Source organism: Gorilla gorilla, chromosome X, assembly GCF_029281585.2.
Source record: "Gorilla gorilla gorilla isolate KB3781 chromosome X, NHGRI_mGorGor1-v2.1_pri, whole genome shotgun sequence".
NCBI classification, from domain to species: Eukaryota; Metazoa; Chordata; class Mammalia; order Primates; family Hominidae; genus Gorilla; species Gorilla gorilla.
This window is the reverse complement of record NC_073247.2, coordinates 77,419,115-77,432,123: the sequence shown is the minus strand read 5'-3', so window position 1 is coordinate 77,432,123 and position 13,009 is coordinate 77,419,115. Positions and strand designations below refer to the sequence as shown.

The window sequence follows — 13,009 nt, the reverse complement described above, 5'->3', positions numbered from 1 at the left end:
GGTGTGTTGTACATATATGCCATAACTCCAATGGGACTGAGGCTCCCAGAATGAAGCAAAGCTTTTCCTTCTAATCCAAAAGACTATGGAAATGGCCATTGGGTATAGTAGGAAAAAACTTAGTGTTAAAATATTAAGGTGCTAAGCTTCCAGGTCTGGCTCTGGCTCTGCCTCAGATGAGCTGCACCAGATGGGGAAAGTCAGTGTGAGTACCTCTGCACCTCTATTTCCTTGGCCAGGAAATAAGGATATTGCCTGCTTTGTTCATTTTGTGTGTTATTGTGATACAAAAACAAAAATAGAGTGTTTTAGAGCTTTTGACTTTGAAGTTTACAAAAGGGGAAAGCTCTGTACACTAGCTGTCAATATTAAAAGACTATTTGAGCTCCCCATGTCCTCGGTTTGCTTATTTCTCTCTCTCCCCTGTGAACTTCTGATATAAGAGATCTAAATCAGTAAAAAGAACTGAGAAAATGGAACCAGGGAGGGGTGAAAGAAATTACTCAATCTCTGGTTCTATATAAGCACCTGCCTCCAGGGTAATAAAGTTCTGTAACCAGGTAGACAGAGGGAAAACAAAAAGGCTTTTTATTTGGAAAGCCAGAAAAACAACAACAGAGTATGACACTATATACAAATGTCTCTTGAGCAGCATAACACAGTCTTCAGACAGACCCCAATGGAGAAGAACAGATCTGGCATCCCCTGTGAGGCAGGGATTGGTCAGCTGTGGGCTGCAGCCCCTTATGGCCAAGGCAAAGGAGGGCAGGGAACCACCTCACCTCTGCGGGAGCAACTTGTCTCCGGCCAGGTAGCCAGACTTATGCACTTCCTTATTGAAGTCGCCATACTTAGACTGGACAGCATACGAGGCCAGCAGCACAGCGGTCTCAGGCGGGCAGTAAATATCATCATTGAGAATGCCCTCTTTCACTTGCAGAAAGAACAGGCGCTGAGTGATGTCCTGAATCAATTCCTCGGACACATCCTCAGGGTAGAACTTGGCACGGAACTTAAAGAGCAGGGGGCTTTCCTTCCGCACGTCCTGGGCAGTCACCTGGGAAGAGTAAGGGTTACGGACTCTCAAAAAATAGGTTTTAAGGGTGATGGAGTGGCTGTAGGGTGGGGAGAAAACACTGAAAGATCATCAATTTGCATAATCTTAGACAGCTGGGTGGCAATTAAGAAAAATAATACATTACTTTCACTGGGGACTGAATCCCGTGTCTGTAATCACTTTCTGTTGGGAATTTCTTCCTGAAATTACCTTAATACCGACTGATGATCAGAAATCTTCAAACCACTTTTATCTGACTATATCCAACTATCCCCAAATTCTGATAGTAGGCATAAGCTCTTCTTTTAAGCTCATCTTATAAGTCTCCTCCAACTTCATAAATTAGCAAAGTAAGGACTAGGATATATGACTGAGGACTGAGAACTGGCTAGACAAGAGCACAAATTAGACCATTTTTTAAAGCCTGAAATGGAATACTAGTGGCTCCACACTTGTCCAGCAAAAGACTCAACTCTTTAGGAAAACAAGACTCTACCAGCAGAAGGTGGGGTACCTACTCCCTAGACACAATCAGAGAAGCAAACTGCAGGACAGTATGGAGACTTCTAAGGACAAGGCCAGCCAGTTTGAGGATACGAAGATGGAAGGCTGTCAGGTTCCCGTGAAGATGCTGCTTGGGGTGGAGAGCTTGCATGGACTCAAACCATCCCATTTGGGGTCCAACTGAAGTAAAAGGTCAAGAAAGAGGGAAACATCTATATGGGGTTCAGACATCAGTTGACTGCTGGAGAAGGTGCAGCATAAGACTGTAAGATCTTTCAGATTTTTTTTTTCTAGTTCAAGAATCTGTGGCTCTTTTTAACAAATCCCCGGCCAAGCGCAGTAGCTCATGCCTGTAATCCCAGCACTTTGGGAGGCTGAGGCGGGCAGATCACAAGGTCAGGAGATCGAGATCATCCTGGCTAAAACGGTGAAACCCCGTCTCTACTAAAAATACAAAAAATTAGCCAGGCATGGTGGCGGGCACCTGTAATCCCAGCTACTCGAGAGGCTGAAGCAGGAGAATGGCATGAACCCAGGAGGCGGAGCTTGCAGTGAGCCGAGATGGCACCACTGCACTCCAGCCTGGGCGAGAGTGCGAGACTCCGTCAAAAAAAACAAAAACAAAAACAAAAACAAACAAACAAAAAAAACACAAATCCCCTAAAGCCATTGAGTTTGGAGAGATGAAGGGGATACCAATCCTCTCTTGAAAAGCCACTAATGGATTTGATCCAAAACGAGTCAAAGTTCAAGCTAGTGTTCCCATTAGAAAGAAAAGAGTCTCTTCTTCTTTGAATGCTGGCCATTGTCGCTGTTAGAAGTCAAAGTAGAGACACAGCAAGAGCTTTGCCTTGCCTGTGTCCTCGGTCCTTATTCTGATCCAAGTGGTCAACAGACCACCCAGTCACAAACACAGCCCTAGGTATCCAGGATTTGCCAACTAGCACATGGTACCCTCCCAGGAATGTTCTGGAAAAGAAAAGAATTCTAAATCCAACAGAGGAATAAGCAGTTACCTTCTTATTGAGTTTCAGCCAGGTGGAGAAACCTTTAGTGTCCTGGTACTGCAGACCAAAGAACCAAACTTCCCTCAAGCCAATAGTTTTCACCACCTAGAAGAGAAAACCAAAACAACCAACCATTGATTGAATACTTCCTCTGTGTGAGGCACAGAGGACACAAAGTTTGAAGTCAATATTATATCTGCCCTTAAAGGGTTTAAGGTGCTCAGCGTCTGGCAAGAAAATATACTTGGGCAGCAATCAAGAACTGATGTTGGCATCTCTCTGCGCAAGGTACTGCTGAGGCAGGAAAGGGATCTATTACTTATGAGCACTGACACATACCAAGAACCTTACATCCATCATCTCCTTTAATTTTCATAATACCCCTACGCTAGACTTAAAATTAGGCCCATTTTATAGATATCAAAAATGAGGTTCAAATAAATGAAATAACTTGCCCAAGTTTCAGGTTGTGAGTGACAGAATTAGGGTTCAAACCAGGTCTGTTTGACTCCAAATCCATGCATATCCAGTGATTTCTGCCACCTCCTCCTTCCCTCTACAACGTCACACCACTTCCCACTTCCATGATGGATTAAAGACTGAAGGTGGAGATTGTTGGATTAACTCCTGCATCTTGTTCTCTTGGGCCACTCCCATATATTGTCCTTCATCCTTAGCAACTGGGGGTAATACCCACACCCTTAAGACTGAGTTCCATTTACAATACCCCAAATAAAGAATGTTTGAGAAGATAAAACGGGGATTGTGAAGGACTCTGAAGCCATGCTGTGCCTGGGTTCTGAGAGGATTTTTTCCAACCCTGATCAGAGCTAAGTCATGATTCCTCTTACACAGGTTTAGGGTGGAAATGAGGGTAGAAATAGGGTAAGTACCTCAGTGTAGTAGCTGAGGTGCCCCCTGTTGTCCTGAGCCTCCTGGCTGAACAGTGGGCAGGAAAGGGAGGCTTGCCAAGAGAACACAGATGAGCTCTGTTCTCTAGTCCCTGACATTAGCATGTTAATAGTCTGGCCCTCAGCTCAACCCCAGCATACCCACCACTGTCGATGGTAGCAGTGAAGCTGAGCCACATCCTAATGAGGTCAGGCTGGCCTTAGGCAGTCTTTTTTATTTTGTTTTTTGGGGGAAGGATGCAAGTGGAGGGTAAGGGTAAGGTGAGAAAGAATCATAGAAATATACCTGGAGATGGAAGCAGGGAACAAGGACCCAGTTTTGCTGATGTCCTTCCCTTATGAACAAATTAATATCTCCCTTCAAAATACACACACACACATGCACACACACACTCACTCACAAAGACACACATACACACACTAACACTGTATCCACAAAGTTTCTATTATGCATCCAAAGTCAGGCCCCACAGTCACACCCAGAGTTTACAATCTAGAGCTTCAGAGACCCCAAAGAAAAAAGTAGCTCATATTTATTAAGCACCAATCATGTGTCAGGCGCTGAACAGTAAACAACCCTGTGAGATAGCAATTATACCCATATTATAGATGAGGAACTAAGGCTTAGAGAGGTAATGCATCTAAAATTACAGAGCCATATAGAACCATGATGTGTCTGACTATAGAGCTTGTACCTTTTCTTCTCTAGCATGCTATGTCCTAATGCCAAGTACTCATATGAGCTTATGACTCCTGAGCTTCTCAAGTGATTAATTGCCTTGTCTCTCCTTTGGCCCAAATTTCCCATCCAGATAATAAACTTTGATCACTTCTGCATCGAGATATGCTTCCTGGCATTCCCACTAGACCCAAGCGACAACCACTTTGGGGAGAAGCCATGTCCCCCAAGTCATCGACCTTCATTGCTCACCAGGTCACCCTTCCCCTTCATAGCTTGGATCAAGTATCAGGAAACCTGAGCAAAATGTTCATGTCTGTCTCCAACTAGCTGTATGATATCAAGGTAGCATATTTCCTCTCTGGGCCTCGCCTTCCTTATCTATCCAAATTGGGGAGTATGGCTTTGATGATCTCTTTTTTCTCTTAAGTTCTATCATTGTACTAATTACATTACAAGGTTATTTTGCAAATGGTTAATAAAAACAATCCCATTTCCCAGCTACCTCTTGCTGATGTGGATAATTAGAAACATGTTTAGAAAAGATCAGTGGGGGTGGGAGGTAATGAGGAAAGTTCAAAAGGCTTCCAGAATTCAATGGCCAGTTGATTCCCTGACTCTAAGTCAATAGGCAGCTGGAACTGCCAGAAAGTTTCAGATGGAGAAATGTGAATGCTTATGTTGAAATGTAATATTGGCTTTTTGCAGAGGATGAAGGTAGTGGGTGGGCGTGAACAGAAAAGATTTTTTTAAAGCACCTTGTATATCATCCTAGATCTAAACAGGGCCCAAGGCCCAATTAACAGTTCTAATCATTTTCCACAGGGTTGCAGAAGAATAGTGTGTCCAGATGCAGTTGGTGGGAAAAGGCAAGATCCAAGAAACAATCCAGCTGAGAGAGAAAAAAAAAGAGAGAGAGAGAGAAGACCCACTGAAGATGCTGAAGAGAAGATGGACCATGAGGGCCAGGATATTAGGTCATGGGGGGAGAACAGACTTGGAACAGAAGTAGTAGAGCAGTGCTATGGTTTGGATGTGGTTTGTCCCCACCAAAACTCATGTTGATGCTTCATTGCCAGTGTGGCAGTGCTGGGAGGTAGAATCATTAAGAGGTAGTATGTAATGAGAGGTGTTTCAGTCATGGGGACCCCTGTCCCTGTGAATTACTTGACCTTTTGTCACATTATGAAGCAGCACAAAGGCCCTCACCAGAGGCTGAGCAGGTGCTGGTGCCATGCTCTTGGACTTTACAGCCACTACAATTATGAGACAAATAAGCCTCTTTTCTGTATAAAGTAACTAGCTCCAGGTATTTTATTATAAGAACATAAAATGGGCTGGGCGTGTTGGCTCACGCTTATAATCCCAGAACTTTGGGAGGCTGAGATGGGCGGATCATGAGGTCAGGAGATCGAGACCATCCTGACTAACATGGTGAAACCTGGTCTCTACTAAAAATACAAAAAAATTAGCCGGGCATGGTGGTGCGTGCCTATAGTCCCAGCTACTCGGGAGGCTGAGGCAGGAGAATCGCTTGAACCTGGGAGGTGGAGGTTGCAGTGAGCTGAGATTGCACCACTGCACTCCAGTATGGGTGACAGAACAAGACACTGTCAAAAACAAACAAACAAACAAACAAAAACAAAACAAAACAAAACATAAAATGGACTCAGACAAGCAGCAACTGGTCTTTGCCTGTACTAACAGACTAATTGTAGAGGCTAAGAGACTCCAAGACTGAAAGGAAGTGAGGTAGGCACAGACTATGCAGCCAGTCCCAGAAATCCCAGGAGTGAGACCGTTAGCCTCTTTTTGCACCACGTTGTCTGTTTCACTATTGGGTGGGAGTAGGGGTGTGATAAGAGAAGGAGGATTAGCCAGGTGTGGTGGCTCATGCCTATAATGCCAGCACTTTGGGAGGCCAAGACAGGTGGATCACCTGAGGTCAGGAGTTCAAGACCAGCCTGACCAACACGGTGAAACCCCGTCTCTACTAAAAATAGAAAATTAGCTGGGTGTGGTGGTGCATGCCTGTAATCCCAGCTACTTGGGAGACTGAGGCAGGAGAATCGCTTGAACCCAGGAAGCAGAGGTTGCAGTGAGCCGAGATTGCGCCATTGCACTCCAGCCTGGGCAACAAGAGTGAAACTGTCTCAAAAAAAAAAAAAAAAGAGAGAGAGAGAGAAGAAGGATCATGGTGACTAAAGTAGTTCTGAGATCCACAGTAACTCATGAGAAGTTGGACAAAGTAATACCTAAAGTGATGTCAAAAAAAAAAAAAGAGAGAATTCAGGCTCAGTGCTGGGGGGAGGGAGGGTGATCTCTCTGAGCACTGTCTCTTCCTTTGTGAACATAAAGAAATCAGAAACATAAATGTTCCACTTCCTTAGGCTCTAGGGCTTAAAGAGATGAGTAATATCTCTCAGCCTGCACTGAAGTCTCAAAGTGAGAAATTGAGGACGTGGTGGGAAGGAAATACGGTCTGAAATCAGAATTGAAACTGAAAAAGAACAAAGAACAAAAATGGATGACTCCTGACCTCAGGCTACAAGGAAATCTCTAAGGCCCATGGGGGTGCTGTGAACCATTTTATCAGGCAACTCTAAACCCCTTTTCCAAGCCAAGTTTTTCTTGCTTCCAGCTTTGCTTCCAGTTGAGTCCTCCATTCCAGAGGAAAGAGAAACCTTATTTTCAAGTGAGAGCTTAGCATCTAGCTTCCAGTTCCAGGAACCTCTGTGGCTCCAGTGACTAGGGTCCTTATCATTCCACTCTGAGAAATGGTCCTATCCCTGAGGAAAAAGAAAATTCTTTATTGGCTCCCTTTGACCCGACAGCCAGCTTATCAGATCTGAGCCAGTATTTCTCAAAGCTCCCATGGAAAAAATCCTTAAGCAGCAGAAAATAATGAATGCATATACCCAAGGGACATAGGGGGTGTGGTAGGATGGGGTAGGGGGAGATAATAGGTAGATGGCTGTAACCCAGCTATAATTTCTTTGAAGCCTCAGGTTTAATTATTTGTGCAAATTTTATATTCTACTCCATAAATAATGAATTTTTAAAATTATTGCAAGTAAAATTAATGCTCTAGAATACTAAACCACATTCATCTCACAGCTTTGTATCCCTCCTGGAACCTGCCCCATACACCTAAAGAAAGTAGGACTTCAGTTTTTAAGACACTAGCTTAAGAAACTGGAGGTTGTGTATTCTACTCAGCTCCATGACTGTGGAGAGTTACAGGGTTCAAGCAACATAAACTGGAAAACTGAGGTGCAGTGAAAAGAAAAGATCTGCCTCGGAGTACATCCTCGTTAATTATCAGGAGCTTCTGGAAGCAAGAAAAAAAAACCCTTTACCTCCTTTTGACATGTGGAGGCAACCTACATCTGAGGTCTGTAGAGGGGAGCGGAGATCAGGTCAGCTTAGGAGCCCAGAGATTCTCTTCTTGAATCCCCCATGCATTTATCTGAGTAAACAAACTAGTGATGTCATCAGCCACTTCAAAAGCCCAGAGCATGGCCAGGCGCAGTGGCTCATCCTGTAATCCCAGCATTTTGGGAGGCTGGGGCGGGGCAGATCTTTTGAGCTCAGGAGTTCGAGACCAGCCTAGGCAACATGGTGAGACCCCATCTCTACTAAAAATACAAAAAGATAGCTGGTGTGGGCACCTGTGGTCCCAGCTACTTGGGAGGCTGAAGTGGGAGGATCACTTGAGACTGTGGGGTGCGAAGGTTGCAGTGAGATCACACCACTGCACTCCAGCCTGGGTGACGGAGCGAGACCTTGTCTCCAAAAACACACACACACACACACACACACACACGAGCGCACATGCCTAGAGGAGAATGAGGGAGTAATGCTGGAGCCACAAGACAAGAACTGTGTGAGAAACAATGTGCAAAACTGCATCAATGCCCAAACACCTGAGACCCCCAAGATACCATTACAGATTTGGCAGCATCTGCATCAGCCACCCACCTGAAAACAAATTATTGCACCACTGGAAAGCACCAAGATGGGCTACCACTATTGCTGTTTCTGTTATTACACATTGCCTGTGGTCAAGTGGTCACCTGCTCTATAACAGAGAACATACTCAGCTGAGGTTCTAAGTTTCTTTCTTTTATCGTTTTTTGTTTGTTTGTTTAGAGATAGGGTCTTGCTGTTAACCAAGCTGGAGTGCAGTGGTGCAATCATAGCTCACTGTAACCTTGAACTCCTGGACTCAAGTGATTCTCCAGCCCCAGCCACCCAAGTAGCTAGGACTACAGGCATGCACCACCATGCCCAGCTAATTAAGTTTTTGTAGAGATGGGGTCTCGCTATGTTGCCCAGGCTGGTCTGAAACTCCTAGCCTCAAGTGATCCTCTCACCTTGGACTCCCAAAGCACTAGGATTACAGGCATGAGCCACCATGCCCAACCTAGCTAGGGTTCTAAGTTTTGGAAGCAGGTAAAGTGGAAGAAGGTTCCAGAGGACAGTTGACCAAAAGCATTAGAAAAACTGGAAATGCTATGTGCCCTGGTTTAAGCCCCAGCTATACCACTTCCTAGCTATATGACCTTAAACAGATAATTTCACCTCTGTAAGCCTCAGTTCCTCATCTGTAAGATGGAGATCCTCCTACTATAATAGATGTTAGTTATTTTATAAAATGAAAATAAAAAAAGGTTTACTGTCCTTATTGCAGAGTATTCAAGTCCTAAGTACTTTACTGAGCCAGAAGAACTTCCTGATTTCATAGCTCCCTCATCTGAACTCTCAGGGCAATGCCACCTACTTTAGTCCTTAATAAGAACCACCAATATTAGAATGCTTGGTATGCACCAGGCATTTTACTTATTTGAGGATTAAATCACAAAATCTGAGATTAGCATGATTATCATTTTACAAAGGAAAGGAAAGTACTGAGAGGCTAAATGAGCCATCCAAGGTCACACAGCGAAGTAACAGGACAGAATTTGAACTCAGGGCTGGTTCTAAATCCTATGCTTTATATATCACCCCATGGAACCTGACCTCAAGGGCGTTTATTTCATTCTTTGTGGGTAGAGAGTTGCATGTTCCTTTCTATGCCTTTATAGGTAAGGAACTCCAAGTTCCTGAAGAACAGGGACGGTGTTCGACAGTGTAGACCTTCAGTCAATATTAAATGAATCAGTAAATAGATGAATGAATCGATGCTTTGAGATTTCACCTCTGTCCTTGAGCACAGCCCTTTAGCGGCACCTAGGTAATCCAAGATCAAAAGCTTTAGAAGTTGAAGCAAGTGACAAAATCACTGTAGCAAAACATGTTCTCTCTCCCCTCTAGCTGTAGCACACTCACAAGAAGAGAGGTAAATGAGAGAAACTACGAGTCCTACTTCCCTTTCCCACTAGGCCCTAGACTTCCTCAAGCTATGGCATCCCATTGTTGCCTATTATTTATTGATGGTGCCAAGGAGTACTTCCTCTCTGGTTGGCTTCCTCTCTGGTCATTGGCCAGATGACTGCTGCGTTCCAGGATGGCCGTAAAGCTTTTGCCAATTCCTGCCAAGGAGTCTGGCTCCTTCCTCCCAGGCCCAGGCTCCACCAGGAGGGCCTCCTTGAATGATGGGTCCCAAGGGCCAGACAGAACGGACTTCCTCCCTTATGCCTCATCAAGTTAGAGAGAGAAGAGCTCACATCCCCCAAATGCCTATGAACACATACCTCTACTGATTCCTGACCTGACCTGCCTTGGCCTCAAGAGGGCCAAATGCTCAATTCCTTGAGTTCAAATCTTTTTCCCTGTATTTTCTCACCTGTGGGGTCCACCTCTATCCCTCTGACTCACAGAATGTGACTGCCCCCCTCCTTCTTATGATAGTCCTTCAGAGGTCTGAAGACAGAAAGCATATCTTCCTTGAGTCTTCTCTAAGTTGAATACTCCCAATCATCCCAAACAGAGTAGTGCAGTGCAGGAAAAGTATAGTTTTGTGATCAGAGTTGTATTCAAAATTCCATATCACAACTTACTAACTACATGACCTAGAGTATGTTCTTTCACCTCACAGAGGCAGGAGCATTGTGAGGATTAAAGCGCCTAGCCAGGAATAGTCCATAGTATGTGCTCAATAAATGATACTTCTCAAGATAACAATGATGAGAAGTCATGGACTTCTTGGTTTCCAAGTCTCCCAAAGGCTTTGTTTTGGAAGCAGTAGCATTCAGAACTAGCATACCAATCTGCCCAGGGTTCCCTACTATCTGGGGTTCCCTACTATTTGGGCTTCCCTCAAATCCACACCCACAGCACACAAACCAAACCACACTAACAAAAAACTACCAGGCATTGAGGTTTTTTGAAGTTAATAAACCTCTTTGTTCAAGAATTTTTCTGCCCCCACTAGGCTCCAAATCATGCCTTCCTCATCCTCCACAGCCATCCCCCTGCAATGCACATATACAAAGCCCCCAGTATTGAGGGTAGAGGATGGCGTCATCTGGTTTGGGAGGGGGAATTAGTGGAATCAGGGCTCTTGGAAGGAGTATAGGTAAATGTCAAAGGAGCCTCTGGCTCCCAGCTGGTCTGTAAAATCTGCACTAACTAACCGCCTCCCTCTCTAATAGCTGCTACCCAGAATGATACTGCTGTCTAAAGCAAAGGGCCCAAAAGCCTATGTGTTCTATGGACACTTCTTCCCTTTTGTCTTAGAGACAGTAAAAAGCCTGTCAAGGAAGAGATGATCCCCCCGCCAGCTAGCCCTACCTCCTCACATATGCCAGCAGCTGATCATACTCAGGTGAGGCATTTCCCTCCTTTTTACAGAAAAGGATTGTCTGAAATCCCAATACTAGGAACAGAAATGGGAGAGAAAGAGAGATGGAATGCACAAATAAATGCCAGAGATAAATTTTCTGAGAGATAACCAGATTTGAGAAACAAGTTAGGCATTGTACAGATGAGAAACTGAGGCCCAAATAAGGGAAACGTTTGTATCACAGGGAATTAGTGACAGAGCCAACCCTACAGCCCAAGATTCATGACTTTCTATCCAGGCCCTTTTGACTTCACTAGGCTGTCCCTTTAAAAGTTCTCCAATATAACCTCCATGTGAAGAGAGAATGCAAAGCACAATTATAATTAGAATGCATTTAGTCATTCCAGACTAGCACCATAATCACTTGTGAGCTATGTGAATGTAAGCACATCACTTTAATTGTAGTAAACTTGTATTTAAATATTCCTCAGACTAATTTGTATTTTCACCAATTAAGTATCAATGATTACACTTTGCCATTCAAAGTAAAACAAACACAAAACAAACTCCAGAGAAGTAAGTTCCACCTAAATCTGAAGTTAGATATTCTGAGGATCATTAAGCCCATCTCCCAATTCTCCCAATTCTAGATTATTTTTCTTTACTTTTTTTTTTTTTTTTTTTTGTAGAGACAGAGTCTTGCTCTGTCACCTAGGCTGGAGTACAGTGGCATGATCATAGCTCACTGTAACCTTGAACTCCTGGGCTTGAGCAACCCTCCTGGCACAATCTCCTGAGTAGCTGGGACTATAGGTGTGCACCACCATGCCATGCTAATTTTTAAATTTTTTGTAGAGACAGGGTCTCGCTGTGTTACCCAGGCTGGTCTCGAGCCTCTGGGCTCAAGCAATCCTCCCATCTCAGTGTTAGGATTACAGACATGAGCCACCACATCACGTCAACTCCAGCTCAATTAATAATACAAGAAGCACAATGGTATTGGAAAGGGAGCTATCATTTATTACTTCTCTACTATATGCTGGATGCTTTCTTCCAGCTAACACTTTCTTTCCTATTTGTGTTTTCTTATCTTTCTCACCTATTTCTAATTTATCTTTTTGGATTGGACATCCTTATATGCCACTATAATCAGATTTTTGAGTAACAGGTAAGATACAAAACATAATACACTCACAAAAATCCTGTGAGGTAAGTATTAGATTTTTCTGGGGGGGAGGGGATGAAGATACCAACCCAGAGAGTTCAATAATTTTCCCAGGGTCTAACTAGGAAAATGAGGATTTTGTGTCCTCATCTGTAAAACGTTCCAGTACTAATTCATGCACTCACAGAGCTTTGTGATAGTCAAATGCTTATCATAATACTTAGCATACACTGAGTCCTGGATAAATGTTAACTCTCATCTGTATTAGTCACAGACAATAATTCTCCCACTCTATGTAATAAGAACTCAGAAGGTGTACCCAAGCTGTCCTCAAATTTCTGGACCTCTCCTACCCCTGTCTCCATTCTACTCTTGTCTTTTCTCTCACCAGTCAGGAGTATTCACAGGAATAGAATTAGCTTATTTGAACACTACCTCCTTCTTTTTTTCTTCCTCTCTCCAACCCTGGGGAAGTTCTCATATGGTAGAAGGACACAGAGAGCAAGGAAGAAAGGGAAGCAAGAGGGCCTGGAGAATCCATCAGGGTGATATGCAGCCTAACATCCTGGACAATAACTCAGACCTCCACTTCATCGGAGTCTGGTGGAGAAATGGGATAATGGCCTGTCTGGTGAGGTCCCAGCCTCTGGAAATGGGAGCCTCATTTTTGCTCCTAGAAGTCTGGCCACAGACGGCACATTCCCTTGAATGCTAAAAATGTCTGTAGCGCCCATCTGTTTATTATAGTATACAGTACATCCTTTCTGACAATAATGATTCACAATGAAGGGACACCCCTTGGGTTGGAGATGGGAATGACCTCTTCACTATGGCGAGTAAGCAATTATCTTCATGGCATGCCTGTAGGAGATGAAGCAGCCTCCTACTGCATCCATCAACTCCCATGTTGTCCTAAGTCCCAACATTCTTTTGAGAGAAATGTACATAGAGCTTACTAC

General features: G+C 44.0%; 1 protein-coding gene across 2 annotated transcripts in view; it reads right to left on the bottom strand.

The window, feature by feature from the left end:
* MSN (moesin) overlaps positions 1–13,009 on the bottom strand; it is a 145,301-nt gene that overhangs the window by 11,405 nt on the left and 120,887 nt on the right. For both annotated transcript variants that reach the window (XM_063703275.1, XM_019019404.4), the window contains exons 3-4: positions 2,578–2,673; positions 783–1,057 (exon numbers count right to left, since the gene is read on the bottom strand). In XM_063703275.1, the coding sequence (XP_063559345.1) occupies positions 783–1,057; positions 2,578–2,673 (371 nt within the window). The remainder of the gene's footprint in view (positions 1–782; positions 1,058–2,577; positions 2,674–13,009) is intronic.